The 18,318-nt window shown below is 27.4% G+C and overlaps 1 protein-coding gene across 1 annotated transcript in view; it reads right to left on the reverse strand.

Moving 5' to 3' along the window:
- P5CS (Delta[1]-pyrroline-5-carboxylate synthase) overlaps positions 1-18,318 on the reverse strand; it is a 106,155-nt gene that overhangs the window by 35,832 nt on the left and 52,005 nt on the right. The window contains exons 7-8 of the mRNA XM_065503402.1: positions 8,854-9,046; positions 3,302-3,543 (exon numbers count right to left, since the gene is read on the reverse strand). Of these exons, the coding sequence (XP_065359474.1) occupies positions 3,302-3,543; positions 8,854-9,046 (435 nt within the window). The remainder of the gene's footprint in view (positions 1-3,301; positions 3,544-8,853; positions 9,047-18,318) is intronic.

Raw genomic sequence — 18,318 nt, forward strand, 5'->3', positions numbered from 1 at the left:
AAAAAAAGTTTTGCCAACATAGATGTTTTTGTAGACATTTTCAAGTAATATTTAAGTATGTAAATATAAAATTTCTGGACATTCGGATAAGAACTTAATTTTTGGTTATTTTTCTTATTTCTATTATTTTACTTTCTGAGTCGATTTACAGATGTCCGTTCGTCTGTCTTGCTATCTGTTCATGTAAATTTGTGCGTCAAGTACAGATCGCAATTATAAAGATATTTTTATAAAATTATCTTAGAAGAAAACATATAGTTGTACATGTTTAACCATTTTGAAATTTTTTCAAGTTCTTAAACAAATGTATATGATTGCGGTAATCAAAATATGTTTAAGTTAGCATTCATATAATTGTAGCAATAAAATATATTATTGTAGTAATTAAGTATATGTTTGTGGCAACCATTTTTATTATGTATTACTTCACCATATTGTGTTTTTCTCGGAATATGGTTATCATACAACATATTATGATATAATGACTCATCATGAACATGATTGCCATAAACATATATTTATTTACTACAATCATATATATAATTGCTACAATTATATAAATTATAACTTGATATTATGATTAGTGCAATCATATACATAATTACAGTAACCATACTATAGTTAAATCTTGTAGAAATATTGAAATGGTTATGGTAAAACAATATTTTTTCTCTGGGTAGAGTATTAGATGATTTTAATTGAGTTTTGTAAGATAGCTATCGAAAAATATTATGAAAAACTGATTTTCCAAGGTCCCACTTTATTGACTACAGTGGTGGCCAGCTAATTAGGGACAAAATTGTTTGCTAAATTCCATGTAATTCTCAATTAATTTTTCAAATATTTCAATAAATATATTTGCAAAAGGAATGTTGTAACACACAAGTGTGTTTTATTCAGCAGTGTCAATGCATACATATTTACCACGAACAAATAAAGCTTTTCTACAACTTGACCAAAATTTTATTTTTTAAGTAAACATATTTCCTAACTTTTATATAATTATATTTTTGCATTATTAGAATATATTCAGACCCAATTTCGTATTTTTAACTACATATGTTTCGGCCATATCATGTTATTAACAGCGGATGCTCACAGAGGCGGATCAACATATTTCCACATATTTTTGTCCATGGCGTAATGATTATAAGGTGTATGCGTTACGGCAACAAATACAACAATACAAAAACAAATAACTTTTATAGTGTCAAAAACAACTGACATAATGTATACAAACTACAGCAAAAAAAATTTTGACAAGATTGAAGTTGTAAACAAACTCGAGCAAAAAAATAATCAGCTGTTTGATTAATGTCACCTTGTATATCATTACACCATGTTTTTGTCTATATATGTATATTGTACCGATTTTTCCAAATATTTTTGAGCAACTAAAAATAGTAACACAAAATTTTATATCCCTAGGTCCTTTTTTTTGACACTTTCGCACTTAAAATTCAGTAAATACAAACAATTCAAATATTTGGCCCTAAATAGCTGGACTCCACTGTATGTTGTAGCCGGCGTTGAGCTTAACAACTTTACCTCCGCCGATCACTGACCCCTACCATATCACAGCTCCCATATAAGGCCAACTTCCTAAAATAACTTTAATGTGAATAAATCTCTTAAAAATGTTGGTATCAATATTCAACAGAAATAAGTTTGGCTCATTTACTCATTGAAGGGTCGGGATTGACAGAGTATACTTTCTTACTAGTTTTGTTTGCTTTTATTGTTTTTAAAAAGCATAATACTAAAATATTTCCAATGTGTGTGTATTTTCAGTTTGTCAAATAATTTTTTTCAAAATCAAGTTTTTCCCCGAATGTCATGATAATTGACTAATCGAATCTGGCAACCCTAGCTTTTATATACACATGTATATCGAGCCCTAACAGTGAAAACATCTTAAGTCCATAATAACAAAATTTACAGCATATAAATATATAGGCGAAATGGACTTAATATAATATTGATTTTATTATAAAATTGTAACGGTACTTGGTACAACTATTAAATTTCAACAGATTATACCAACGAACCTATATTATCGGTTTGCATTAAAACAAATATCGGATATATTGTTGGATAAGATATTTTCGATGTTAGGGTCGATACGATTTCAAACAGACTGGCACCAAATATATTAAGGCACACAATACTAGTACTAATGAATAGAACACCATCATACTATTATCCCAAGCTTAAGTGTATTTCATTGTAGTTTAGTTTAGTTTTGTTGTTAGTTGTTGTAGTACTTCAGCCTAGACACTGTCAATACATACATACTAAATATATTTTTGCAAAAGAACTGTAAATGAATGAATTATATTTGATTTTAATTTACCATGCAATAAACAAAATTAAATGCATTAATTTTACCTAATTCACCATGAAGATCTGAATTAAAAAATGTTGAATTCATTCAAAATTAATGCATTAAAAAATTGCAAATTCATTGACTGATTCATGTAAAAACTAATCACTCTTTTACAGCTCCATTTAGAATAACATATGCTAAGTACAGGCTCGGAACCTGGTGGAGGGGGTGGGATATTATATTAGAGGAATTTTCCCACTTCAAAAAAAGTAAAAAAGAAAAATGTAAAATAAATTTTACTTTACTGAACAAATCCCCTTCAAATGGTTGACCGGGATCCGTGCCTTACTAATTATGTATATCCATGTATATTGAACATTACAATAAAAAACAGTGCATTAAAGCATTTTATTGAAACAAAATAAATAGGGTTTAGTATAAAATGTTAAGAACCTAACACAAAAATAATACAAACTTGTCATTATATATTTATATTACTATATACTTTGAAATAGTTGTTATTCTCAAAACAAATGGAAGCTTAAAAGATACAACGAATATGAAGTAATAATAACATATGTATATGAAAACATTACTTTTAGCAATATTTTATATTTGATCTAATGGTATTTTCTTTTGCTAAATATATAGATATCGTATTTGTGATAAATTCAAATTCGTAAATTCATAGAACATTATCCAAAGCAAGATAAATTCCTTAAACTCTTGGAAATTTGTGTTTGTTCTTTAGTCAAATTATACTTATTAAAAAATATCAGTTTTATTGGCTATTTTCTGCAACGCAAAATTAGTCGCCTATTTGTTTTACTTCACGTTTATTATCCTTCTTAAATAAAACTTAAAAGAGTTTTCGAAAAACTTAAATTAATCTCTTACCAGTTTACGTTTTAGGAAAACAATGTTTGGACAACTAAGTAAAAAGAAGAAATAAAAACTTTAACTTGTAGCACTTACTTTATGACTTGCATCCGCAATCTGTTTTAAACCAACTGACAAATTTCTCAATTTGCCTGCGTTTAGGGACAAACGTGACAACAATGGTTTGGCCAAACCATTTCGTTGCGCTTCAGCTAGATCCTTGGCGTTGGCCTCCAATATATACTCTTCCCGGCTTACTAATAAATCAGCCAATGTGTTAACAGCACTGGCTCGTTGCTCTGGTGACAATGCTTGCAACTGACGGCTGCCAATGCGTGCTGCAATAGCAAACCAAAAATCCAAACAACAACACACAGTACAGCACAGTAGTTGTTGTGTGTAACAAAATATTGTTGATAAAGAAGTTCAATATGAAAATAAAAAAAAACAAAAACAAAAGTTTATAACTATTTAGGTTAGACATGATAAATGTAATGCTGATTTTGCACTTAAGATGATATACACTGATAAACTTTCCAAGCTTCAATGATTAACTATTATAAAGGAGAATAGGATAGATAGTACATGATAAAGTTTAATAAAGTGCCTTAAATTATTCTATATTTAGAAAGAAAAGCAATATGCACTCTTGTCCCTTAGAGCATTCAATTAAATCATTTTTATACCCTACACCACCATAGTGCGGAGGGTATAATGCGTTTGTGCAGATGTTTATAACGCCCTAAGTCGAATAAACGATATCCGTCCGTCTGGCTGACCATGTAAATCTTGTGTAAAATTTGGTATCTACATATATTTGTTTGTACCTAAAATCACTTTAACGAGCACAAATCGCTTAAAAATGTTGACATTCACATCAACTTCAACAGAAATAAGTATCATATAGACGTAAATCAGACGACCTAATTCGAACGGTCTATAATTAGCCATAGCTCCCATATAAGGCCAACTTCCGAAATTCATTAATGAAAGTAAATTATTGAATTAAAAAAAATTTACACATTTACTCTTGTACATTTTCATACTTGTTTAAAAATGTTTTTCATTCTTATTTTATTCTTTTTAGATCTCTGAATATTTCGAATTTAAATTCGAATTTTCAAACATATTTTACTATTCTGATACTATATTGAAAATTATTTAAAATTAATGAAATTATGATTTTTTTACATTTCTAGTTCGTAATTGGCCTCAAATTAAATTTAAAGTGTTTTTGTTTGGAATCCTCATGATTTAGAGATTTAACGAACATTAGATCGTATTTTCGAACATATTATTGTATTGTCATCAGGTTTATACATCATCTTGAGATTGAGTTTTGACTAGGGTTTTTAATTTCCCGACCTTTTTTAATGCCAGGGAATGGGGAAGTTTTTTCTACATTTCCGGGTACCCGGCTATTCCCGAAATATATAATGATACTGTAAATTAGGAATATTATAGCCAAATTTCATATATAAACTCAGTGTTATAATTACTAAATATCAGACCTTCGAACTAATTAATAAAATTTGAGCTTAATTCACTAAAATCTTAATTCGTAATTAATGAATGTCAGCCTTTCATTCCATAAATCCATTTCTAATATTTAATTTTTTAGATTCATTCCAAAGCCTTTGTTTAAACTGAATTTTAAAGTTAATTAATAACAGAATTTATTCAAACCTTGAATGATTATATTTTTGTTAAATCAATTCATTTCCAAAATTAATTGAAAAAATTGTCTTAATTTTAAGCCTTTTTGTACTAGATTTGAATCGAAGAACAATTTAATCATTTAATAAATTTTTGAAGCTATTTTGTTATGGATTTGAAGAAAAAATTTAAAGATATTGGAATGATTCAATAAGAAACAAACTCTATAAATAATAAATTCACTTTTTAAATTTTCATACGAAAAACCCCAACTAAATAATAATAATGAGCGGTCTATTATTGCCGAGATATAAGCAAAAAACTGTAAAAAACTTTTCACTGTTTTGATCAATTTTACAAGAACTGGTTTGAAATTCAGTTACAAAATTTGGTCTAAACACAAAAACTAACATAGCAAGTTACAATGAAATAATTTTTATTTAATTCTAATAAGTATAAATAAATAAAGCATAATTTATAATTCACAAATCTATATTTACTGAAATCACAAATTTGTTTAATTTGTTTCTTTAAAAACATTTCGTAACTTAGTTTATAATATTTTATTTCAAATTGTTTCTTTAGGTTAATTATTTACGATTTTATATTTATCCAATTTCTAGAACATTGTTATTTTAAATATTTATATTTATAATTGAAACTTTCCAATATAGCAAAGTTAGAACTAAAACATAAAAATTGTTGTACTCTACTGAAGCGTGACAATTATAAAACTAATATTTTTATTTACATCTTTAACCCATATTAACCAGAAATTAAAAAAATACTATTGATGAAATGAAACTATAAACTAAAATTAATATTTTTAGTAATATCAGTAGCATTTATATCGATTTTTATAAATGAAGTTTAACATTATAATTGTCTAATTGATATGCCAAATTCCTTTAACCTTCACTGGGTCTTCGGCCAAATTTAACCCATTTTGAAATTAAAATTTAATTTGTTCTAAAAGTAATTGGTTGATATTTTTGATTTTTATTTAATTTCAAATGTCAACAATTATGTTAGGTTTTTAGATCGTTTTAGATCGTTGACCCGAAGATCGTTAACGTCAGTAGATTTGAAGATCCTATGAATAAAATCAGTATTAAACAAATATTTTATTTGTTTAATAAGTCCAAAAGAAAAAAGAAATAATTTTTTATTTAATTTAACAGAAAAAAATAAATAATCTTTAAATTAATATTAGAAACTAGGCTCCGAAATATATTTTAAAGAAATAATTTTACTAATTTGTGACTTTGGAAGCATCGAAAATCTAAAAAATTACAAATACTGGTTATTCTTGTAAACATAAATAAACAGGCAGTGTCGTGTGTGGTGAACCTCCAATTAAACGATGTCCGGGAAAAAATTAATAAATTATAAAAAAAATATAATTTGCTCATTTACTCAGCTGTACTTTCTTATTTAGTTTATATTACTGCGATTGTTGTAGCGAAGCTCAAGGGTTAAGATAGTATATTATTAAGTCGAAATATATTTACTTACATCATATATTATACGCACATTTAAAAAAAAATAAAAAAATAATAAAGTTCAAGACAACATTTACACATGTTAAATACATACATATATAAATATTTGAAAATAGTTAAGGCAACTTAAAATTGAATACAAAATATTTGTTCTTTTAATTTTTACTAAAACATATTCACACAAAGTGCGGAGGTGAACTAAAAGTAAATAACAGGCGAAACAGCAAAATGTGCACAATTAAAATACTTTAACATCGAAACTTTATGGAAATGCTGTACGCTATTGACTCACGAAACAATGTTACTAAAGTCACCAACTGAAAATGAAATTTCGAACTAACATTTTGACGGGAAAAATAAAACTCCTCAAATGAGTTTTTTTATGACGGCTATTTAAAACTCTAAGAGTTTCATGCGAACTTTTATTTTTATGTTGAAAAATAACTGTTAACTGTGGAGTTGAGATATTTTTTTTAATATCACCATAGATTATGAATGAGCACGTCAATACGAATCTATTGGTATATAATAGTTGACTCTAATATAGAGAGTTTTTGATTTAAAATTTTCTGGATAAACGTTATTTAGGGTAATTATGAATTAATGAAACGAAAAACTTTTTTTTAGGTTTGAAAATGTTTCATTTTACAAATAGAGACCATAAAATTGCGATCAGATATTAAGAATTTGTAGAAAAAAATTAACCATTTACCATTTTTAGAGGGTGATTTAGAACATACAATTTGTTATTTGACTGGATAGTAGGGTGGTCTATTGTACAGACATCAAAAGTGGACAGTTTTCTAGTTAAACCTCACTTATTCACCCGAAAATAATTCAATTAAACTTCAAGTCACATTGCACAACATAAAATACAACAAGTACTTGCATCCCAACATAAATGAATATTTTAACAATATTCAAATACAAAGCCATGCTCTTGCAGTCTTTATACATACATACATCCATAAGCACATACACATATACAAGGGTATTCAAATTATTCGATTTTTCTCTTGTTCGAATAAAACGAGTAATTCGAATAAGAGATTTGAACTTGTTTGATTAATGAAAAACCACAAATAACGTTAAAGTAAACAATCCAAGTATTGATAATGTTAAAAAAGATTCGAAAACAAAGTCCATCATTAAATTTTCATCAGAAATATTCTGCTCAGATTCCCTCCCGAACATTCTACAAAACAATTGACTAACAACCACAATAGTTTTGGAGATATTTTTTAAAAAAATTGAGCTAGTTGGACATGATCCTGAATTCAAATTCAATATAAACTTTTTTTGGTCGTTGATTAATTCGGGTTTTAAAATGAGTAACTAATTCTTTAGTAAATGAATTACTCACTTTTTATATATTATTTATAACAAATTGTAGTATACCCTCAAGTTCAACGTTGCCGAATCTTTGCTTAATCAAGTGGTCTTAGGGAATTACACAAATCTGTCCAAAGTTTGATATCATTGTCAGTGATCGCGACTAATTTTATCATGGCGTTCGTCTACTTCTTCGTATTCATTACACGGCCGCCCTGTCATGTTTAGACCCTAAAATTTCTGTTTCGAAATCAATTCTAAAATCATTCAGTCTTTTTTTTATTAAATAACAAATATTTTATTCCCTACCTTATATTTTCATTGGTTCAAGTCCTAAGTTAAAAATTTTGAAAGACTTCTTTTTAAGAATTGTAACTTCTTACTGTAATATTTATATATTTATAAAAGGAGCTATCTTTAGCTATTTATCGAATTTTAGAAAGAATTAAATTTTTGTAAGTCTATATTACATATTTAAATTTGGAATTATGAAAAATAGTAATTTTTAAATTGTTCTACTAATTATTCGTAAGAAATTATTCGATTAATTGAACCATCATTACTCGAATGAATACCCTAATATAAACACATGTATGTACAACACAGTGTAAAGAGTACGGTATGTATATTAGGGTGGACCGTATTTTGCTTTCCCGGTCTAAAATGTTACTCCGCCATCTAAAAATCAAATGCTGAACATTTGAGAGAAATCGGATAACGTTTGAAGGTTACACATTTCATTTGAAGTTTAGACCTTGGGAACATCGATAATTAAAAAATAAGGGCCACCCTAATTTATATTTACACATATCCCTACGTGGCTACATAGTTCTATGAAATACAATATTAGAATTAACAACAGCAAAACACTGGAGACTTGTCGCTCAATGGAAATTCAAAACAGAAACAACAACAATGAACTGCATGTCAAAATACAAATACCAAAAACTGGAAAAACGAAACGACCGTCCGACAGAACGAAAAAGTGGACAAGTTACACACAGCTTCATCATGCATTCATTTCAGTAATGCAGCAGCACCAGTTCATTGTGCTCTCAACCGTAACACATCATAGTGTCTTGGACACAAACATTCCAGCTTTCTATATAAAATGTAAGGGGAAAAAATCGACAAGCACAAAATGAAACTTGCACTTACCATTTTCCGCAAGTTCTTCCACAGGAGTGGTGTAGCCCTCAGTTGACTCCGTAAAGAATGTTCCAACTTTTCTACCGCCAATTATAGTTTTAATAGCCTTCTCTTGCATGCCATTACAAATAACAACACTGACACCACGATCCAGTGCCCAAGTAGCAGCCTTAACTTTTGAGTCCATACCACCAGTACCAACCTAAACCAAAAAATAAGAAAAAATAAAAAATACCATGAAAGTACTAGGTTGAAACTAAGATGAAAATAAAATATACATTTTTATATGTAGGCTAATTGAAAATTAAACGAATTATTTTATTTATAACTGCTATATTGTTGCCAAAATTTTTCTGTAAGCTTTAATACAGATTTTCATCTTAGCTTGTGACAAGATAATTTCACATTTTATTGAAATTAAGATTTTCTTAATTTCAAAATAATTAATATACACCCACAAATTTTAAATATCCAAGCTCAAAAATTTACATATCAAGAGAGTATATGCTAACATTCCCGACTATATGATATCCTACACTGGCAAAAGAAAATAGTATATAGTAACTTAGCATAGTTGTTAGATTTATTTCAATACTCTATTAGAAAACAAATGTCATTTATTGTTATGATAAATATTTGTCAAGTATAGACAGGGGCTTATTCATACCAAATTTTATTTATTAAGTTTTTAGTTTGATGATATTATATTGAAATAAATACATTGAATATTTCTGTTAATTTAAAAACATTTATACTATGCTTGTTTATACATATATTATTTCGTAGAAAAACAATAGAAACTAGATAAATATCATGATGGAAAAAAATGTTTGTGCTACAGTGATTAAAATTAATTAAAAAAGAGTATAACTAATTTTTGGGTAAAATTTAAACCTTTTTTAAGATATTGCAATGAACAGCATTCTAAAATTAGACGGCGGTCCCGTTCGATATACTTCACTTACGTATTTCCAAAGCAAACAAAAATACCATGAAATATCAATCTAAAATTTGACTCATATATTTTTAAGAGCAAAAGTGTAATGAAAAAAAGGTAGTTCTAAATTATTTTCTTTTTGGTTTGTGCACAAGTGCTCTACGTTTTACAGTGGGGGAACTGAAAAAAAAGTGGAAATAAATCTGTAACTTCTAAACGGATAGCCGGATTTTAATAATGGCTATAGAGGAGGTGTGAATAAGTTTAAGTTTTGAATTTGAGCTTAAAACACCAAGGGGGTGCCGAACCACAATGCCCCAAAGTGGAGCATCTAGGGTATATCAAAAATTGGTATTTTGTGGTATTTTTTAGTTTTTTGTTGACGGTACCGAAGTTCGGGCTATAAATTCCCTTTGCAAAATATATAAGAACATATTGGGGCATAGAAAAGATGTTTTAATTTTTTGAAAGCAACTATGCGATTAGAGAAAATGTTGTCTATATTTGAAATTTATATAAAACACTGTTCTGTTTCGGAAGGCTCAGGCCCACACAGTAATACCAATTTTTATATTATTTTGTTTTCATAAAAATATAAACATATTAATCATATTTGGATACATTATGAGCAAAACACAGACTAAGGTAGGTAAAAAACTAATATTAATTTTCAAATGCGAAAAACTAGTAGACTAAAAGAGATATAATATCATTGTTTTTTTGTAGATCTCTTCTAGTAGATTTCATATATGGACAATTCCATGTCATCGTACGTGACATTTGTACGCCTATATAGTGGAATAGATTTTGCAAAAATAAGAGTATCTGAAAAATATATTTTAAAAACATAATAAGTTCTTTCGAAATATTATTAACCAAAATATCGAGTGAAATAAAGTTATATCGTACGTGACTAGTGTTTATAAAAAACCGACTTTTTAAAAAACCGGTTTGTCGGTTAACCGAAAATTGGGCTCTTTTAGAAAACCGGTTTTTCGGTTAACCGACATCGAAAAAACCGGTTAAACCGGTTAACCGTCATATATATGTAGAAAACATAAAATGTCCAATACGTATATACAGCTTTAAAATTTGTAGTTTTTAGTAGTCAGGAATGGTTAATATTAAATAACTATAAATATACAAAAGTGGTAAGTCCATTTTATTTTGTAAAAATTTCAAAATTATTATCTCAGTCAAATGGAATTAAGTATAAATATGTTACTAAATATATAATATACTTGTTTTAATTATTGGTTTATTCATTAAATTTTTCTGATATGGAACAGAAAATGTCCCAAAAAAGGACCTATAAGATGCAAACGCACTTCTTCTTAGCTGTGATATATGTGTCTTTATAAATCATACCAAATAATTAATAAAACTCCATTATCAGATTTCAAAATATTTCAAATTATGGATTTTGAAACGTTGTTATTTCTGAAAAGGACTTTGTACACTAAGCTAACGAAATGAATAATAAAATAAAATTTTAAGAACAAAACACACTAATGAAGTCAAATTGATTGAAAGAAGGTTGCACATCAAATTCAACTTGACGTTTGGTAAAATCATCACTAGTTTTTAATGAATCATTATTAAGATTTTGCTAAACTTCTAGAATTCTGCGGAATTTAATTTTTATAGTTTGATTATGTACAATTTATTCTGAAAAAGTTTTTAAGTAAACTCATCGTCCTCTACTATTTAGAATCATTGTAATTCTTAAAAATATCAATCTAAATAGGTTTATATTGTAAATCAGCAGTTTAGGTTTCAAATCAGACCAATAATGTTTGTACAATGAATATAAAAAATGCACAAAACCATGAGATTTCTTAATTTTAAACCTAAATTTTAAAAACCGGTTAACCGAGTGATAAAAACCGGATAAACCGGTTAACCGAAAATCAACATTTTAAATTAACCGGTTCGCAAAAAACCGAGATTTCGAAGAAAAACCGGTTTTTCGGTTAACCGGTTAACCGGTTTATAAACACTATACGTGACATAAAACGGAAGTAATTTTGAGGTACATGTAGAAATATGCGAAAATTTCCGTACACTAAATCAAATATTTTTCCTTTACAATCCGTAATATTTAAATAAAAACTATCTTTGGATGATTTTATAATAAATAAAATGTAATATCGTATGTGACATACCGTACGTGACAGATTTTTCTCATATAGTAAAACAATATATATTCTGCAAATATATGTATACAAAAACTAAAAAAATAAATAGAAAATATATATTCGGTGTCATTAAACAATTTGATAATAGCAAAAAAACAATTACACAGAAAAAAGAAATTCATAATTGGAATGAATTTTGTAATAAATATTATTAATCGAACTTGACTTTTTTTTCCCAAACTTTTTTCATTCAGATTAAGAACATGTTCATAAATATTATAAATTTGTTCATGCCGGAATTTTTTTCATTTTTTGCATAAATTTAATAATATTTTATAATAAATTGCATTATAATGGCATTATCTAATGAATTAATGTAAAAATATTTGCTTAGTAGCCAATATTTTAAGATAAATAAGCAATATCTGAAACTTAAAAAATATCATTGAACATAATAAAATATCCATAAAAATTAAGCATATCATCCCCTTAAAAAAATGTAATCAATTTCGCGCATATTTGCTCATTTTGTGGCTGAAAATCATAAAAATAAATAAAAAAAAAATTTCCAAGGAAAATTTCAAACATTTTTCAAAAACAAAAAAAAATTTAAATGAAATTGAAATTATATTTTTCAAGCCTTCTAGATTTAATTTGATAATATAAAATATGAAAAATCTTAATATTTAAGAAATTATTTATAAATGTTATGAATTGAAATCAATGAAATCAAATCATAATATTTATGTTGAAACTTTTTTCTGTGTAGAGTGAAATTCATTTCATACTACATGCTAATTGGGAGCTTAGTTTTCGCTGCAATCTTAGCCTAAAACATAACAAGTAAAATTAAAAAATTAAATATTGTCAGTCTAAACTATTATTTTTGACCTTAAAATGTTGCTATAAGCTGTAAATACTTTCATATAATATTTTAGTGTTTTCTCCTATTCAAATCATCTTTAAAAAAGTTTTAGGGGTTTTTGTTTTTTCAGTCGTCAATATAACCTATCCCCTAATATAGTAACTACTTAATTTTAAAATTCAAATATATAGAAATCTTCTTAATTAAAAGTCTTTAAATACCTAAAAATCATATAATAAATTTACATGTATATTTAATGTTATAAAAGTATTTCAGCACATCATTGGGAAACTTAATTTTGCTGGTATGAAAAGCTATTGTATTAAGAGAACAATTTCAATAATTAATAAAGTTCCAATTTCCTTTAAGTTACTTATTAATATTGCCACATAATGTGTCAAGAGGTGTGAGTATTGGGAACATATTAATACTAAAATAATACATATTGTAAAATAAAACTTTTAATGGTACGTGTGTTAGGATCGCCTCATTTATATGGCCAACAAAGTTACCGATGTTCCTTCCTATCTATACATACAATTACATTGTAGCTTGTTTAATGAAACAATTCTATCTTGAGCATCATTCAAATTTACTTTAAATTCTGGTACAAAATTTCCCAGCAAATCAATCCATAACGGACTTTTTCTAATTAAATATATGTTTGAGACTTTTATACGGATATAGTTCTAATTCATCCAGAATAATTATTTTTTTAAAAATCTAAAACTTTTGAACAAATTAAAAAAAAAACTACAACCAATATTTTAAGATATTTTATTTTAGGATAAGCTAAACTTTAATCTTATTTACTTATGGCCAGCCTAATATTTGTTACTTGGTATCTCTCTGTATCTATAACTATATTGTAATTTCTCACCCATTGTATAAACTTTGTATGCCCCTATACATTGAGTAATTTACAAAAATGTAATCCCCTACAAATTATGGTTGATTCAATATAGGATACTAATTTCAAAATATTTGTTCTTGGATTGACCGTTGTATAGATTTATTTCTAAAAATAAAATAATGTGTCCTTGATGTATAAATTAAGGTGACATTTGTTTGGAATTTTTTGTATTTTCGATACTCCCAAGGTGTAAAATTGTTGAGGGACTGCAACCTGTTCTAATAACAAACATAACGTACAATTACAGTGATGCCAAATACAAGCTTTTCTTCTCCTTTCACCACCTTTCCTTCTTCAATATAACTCCTTTCCAAAGAAAGTAACACAATTAATATATAGCCATTAAATTCGATTCTAATAAATTCTAAATGAGATTTGACAACTAAAATTTTAATAGTAATACTTATAATCGTTCAGCATAAGAAATTTTGTTTTTAGTCACAAATTTTCTAACATTATTTTTTAAACAAATACTTCGTAGCCTCTTTTCTGATATTAAATTTCAGATTGTTTTTACGCTTTTATATTTGGGCTCAAAATTATCCCAAAAACCAAAAATTATTAAAAATAAATTTATTTCTAAATATACATTTTTGTGCTCGTACTTTACTGAATAGTTAATATTAATAACAAATATTATATGTTTTTACTTTAGTCAGAAATACTGTTCAAATCAATTTCGAATACATACATATTTGCTCAAATTTGCAGCATCGAAAAAGTGCAAAATTTCCAATTTGATGAAACACTTCCTCCACACTTCCACACTTTCGAATACATACATATTTGCTCAAATTTGCAGCATCGAAAAAGTGCAAAAATTCTAATTTGATGAAACACGTCCTCCCCCACCTTATTTTATTAAAAAAGTTGGTTAAAAGCATTCTATTGCATTCAGTTTTCAAAATTTTCCTAGGGATCTTGGATTTGAGTATTCAAAAACCGATGTCGGAAATCGGTTAGTCTGTTTTTTCTGTTTGAAAAAACTGACCGTTTTCGAATATTTGATATTTTCGAATTATTCGGCAGGCAGGTTTTTTGTATCGGTTAACCGTTTTTACAATTAAGAATGTTTTTTAATTTTATTTTTCAAAAATAACAAATTTGTCTAACTTTTTGTACCTTTTTTCTTAACAAAAATCTGGGTTTGTTGGTAAATGTTATGGTGTTACTTACTTTCCTTACCTTTCCAACTATTAATATGAAGTGGAGTAAGCCACCTTTTGGTATTCAAAAGCAGATGAAACTGAACAAATTGTTTCCGACGATTTTCTACAAAAGATTTCTCAATTTTACTCGAAAAATAAAATTCAAATTCTTATGAATGCCGTTACATCGATTAATGCCGAAATTGCTATCTAAATACCCACGCACAGTGACTTAGAAACTTTTTTTTGGAAATAATTTGGTATCTTGGGAACTATTGGAGATATTGTTACGAAATTTCACATGGTTTGAGCAGAGGTAATATCGAGTTTACTTACGTTTGTTCAGCTTCCTAGTGATACTGGGGCCAGTGCGTAGCCCCTCAAACATTTGCTCGATCTTTTTATGTTTTTTTAGATATGGCTGGCCTACGGAGGATCGAATCACATATCAGCTATATTGACGAAAAAATTCAAAATAAAAAAAAACGTACTAAGAGTTATCTGTTCCCTATAAAAAGTTATACGCATCCAAAGTTGGAACTTGTGAGAAGGGCCGTATTTTTTACTTTTTTTCCCAAAAAACCCATATATTTTTTCTTTTGTAGAAAAAATTTTTCTTCGGAACTATATAGAATTTTTATATGATCCGGAAAGATAATTTGCCTCACTTTAGCGGACATATCACCCCCAGACCTATCCAAACTTGGCAAATTTTTTAAAAAAAATTTCGGTTTGAGTAAAAAAATTCGAAAAAGGCAAAGCACGGATGCACAAAAAAGCTCCATATGTTTCTAAAATACTTAATAGGTGTTTTTACTATTACACGGTAAAAAACTCAGTTTTTTTTAACACATTTTGCCAGTTTTAGGAATTTCGGTATTTGAGAATAAAAAATGTCAAAAATGCTAATTCCATTGATTTAAGGAAATTTGAGTCTATATTGGTTCCAAATTCAAATTTTACATTAAGTCAAATTTTATATTTTTATTCGTCGAAAATCACCATATTATATTTTTTTAGTTTTTAAGGTAAATGAAGTCCCAAAATTTTACAAAATTATTCAACTTTACTTTTAATTTTAATTATTAATTTAATTTTATTTTATTAAATATTAATCCTGAAGTCATAATGTTTTCATCAGTATCAAATACTTTTATAAAAAGCCTTTATTTACTCCTCAGAAGTTCCACAAACCTTGCCCCCTTTAACAAATTTGTACGTTTTTTCATACAATGCCGCCATATATAAAAATCATAAAAAGATCGAGCAAAATTAAAAAAAATAATTCAATAAACCTGAATATCTCTTTAACTAATAGAGATAACCTTTATTTAAAATTGCAGCTCATTCGGATAATAAATGGATTTTTGGCGATTTTTTTAATAAATTTGAGATCCGAGGAGACCAATTTTGAGGGGTACGCACTGGCCCCCATTATCGCTAGGAAGCTGAACAAACGTAATTTAACTCGAAAACACCTCAGCTCAAATCGTGTGAAGTTTCGTAACAATATCTCCAGTAGTTTCTAAGATACCGAATTATTTCCAAAAAAAAGTTTCTAAACCATTATGCCATGCCATGAAGTCATACCTGTTGCCTAGGCATTTGGACCTACCCAGGTCAGTATACTTTTTTAAAATAGAGGAAATCTCAAGCTAAAAGAGCCCAAAAGGGTTTTCTGAGTCATTTTCCAGAGCCATTTATAATCAGATATTTTGAATTTTTAAAATTGCTGAGGTTTGATCCGCTAATTCCCCGCCAAGACATAACTTTATATAATAAGGTAATTATTTCTTTATCAGCGCTAGTTAGAATTTTACTAAAACACCTATATTTTTGGGTATTTTTCTACCTATCCGGAGTTAATGGGTTAATATCTAAATTGTTGACAAATAAACCAAATTTAATTTTTTTTATATCATTAAAAGAATATCATTAAATATTTGGACATATTCCAAACTATGTGATATATTTGCTAAATGTACCTACTGAAACCCTGTCCTATGATATCTATATTTTATGAAGTTCTTTTAGATGAAATAGTAGTAAAAGGACTTGATATCACTAGGTCTAATATCAAATCAAAGTTCATTTCTAGGACTAAACATTTTCACTGTATATTATTAAATAGATCAAACTTCATTTTGAGGAGGTGACTGAAATTACGATTTGATTTTGTGTGAAAGTCGAGCCGCACCGAGGTGTATGGGAAAAATATACTACACTATAGAAAAAGTCATGTAGTGGTGCTGTGTCCAAAGGTGTTCCCGTAACATTCACAAGTACATACGACATGTAATACTTACATGTTTCTCAAGCATTTATTATACAAACTTTAATGTAAAATAATACATGTCACGCCACATGAACACTTTTATTAAGATGTCTAGGTGCATGTGTCGGTGTTGTTGTGAAATGTAAAAAAAACATGTAAAACATTTTGAAAATGGGTTATAAAAAGGCTATTGTTGGTCAACACTGATGGTGTTGTGAGTTTAAATTTGTTTTAAAATGTAAAAACATTTTTTCATAAACTGCCTCAAGCAATTATAACAGAACTTTGCGTTTATTTAATTTAACAAATTGATTACTGCAATGATTTTGTTGAAGGACTTAGTGAAGTTTGTATAAAGCAAAATATTTACAAAGAAATATGTAATATTTTTGTATGATGATCACACTCTTGGATTGAATAAAAATAAATGGTTATTAACAGCTCTGCGATTTTCATGCAAGTTATTGTTTTTAGTCAGTAACTTATTTATGAATCAAAAAATTCAAAAAATAAAGATTGCATTGAGTTCTTTTTTTAAGTTATGTTTGTAGTTATTTGTATCAGTGATACATTAGACTGTGCCGAATCTTAAGTACTATTCATCTATAATTAGAACTACATATATTTTTTAGCAAAATACATCATAATAATGGTTATTACAAACATATACATGTTTACTGCAACCATATATATGATTGATACAATCATGTGAATCATTGTAAATAAATCATATTATGGTTACCACAATCATATAAATGATTACTGTGACTATAATATTGTTAAAATAAATTTTAAAAATGTTGAAATGGTTACATAAAATATGCACAACTATATTTTTTTTCTGCTTGTGCAGACTGTCGCACATTGGGTTCGATGGTACACAAAGTGGCGATTAATTCATAGAAATCGTAGTTTTAAAATATAATATTTTTTTAGTGATGAGTTATTATAAGCACACAAAAACACAGCTTTTTAGAAAAAAAATTTTAAAAATAATTTTTTAACCCTTTAAGCGCAATATTGTTTTTTGGAAAAAAAAGACCTTTGTTCAGAATTTATGCAGTAACTTTGGAATGGAAAGCGATAAATTATTGAATAAAATTGAAAATTAAAGCATACTTAATGTGCTATTAAAAAATTAAAAATAATAAATTTATTATATGTATGTATTTACATATAAAAGATTTACTTTTAATAG

Source organism: Calliphora vicina, chromosome 3 (assembly GCF_958450345.1).
Source record: "Calliphora vicina chromosome 3, idCalVici1.1, whole genome shotgun sequence".
NCBI lineage: Eukaryota > Metazoa > Arthropoda > Insecta > Diptera > Calliphoridae > Calliphora > Calliphora vicina.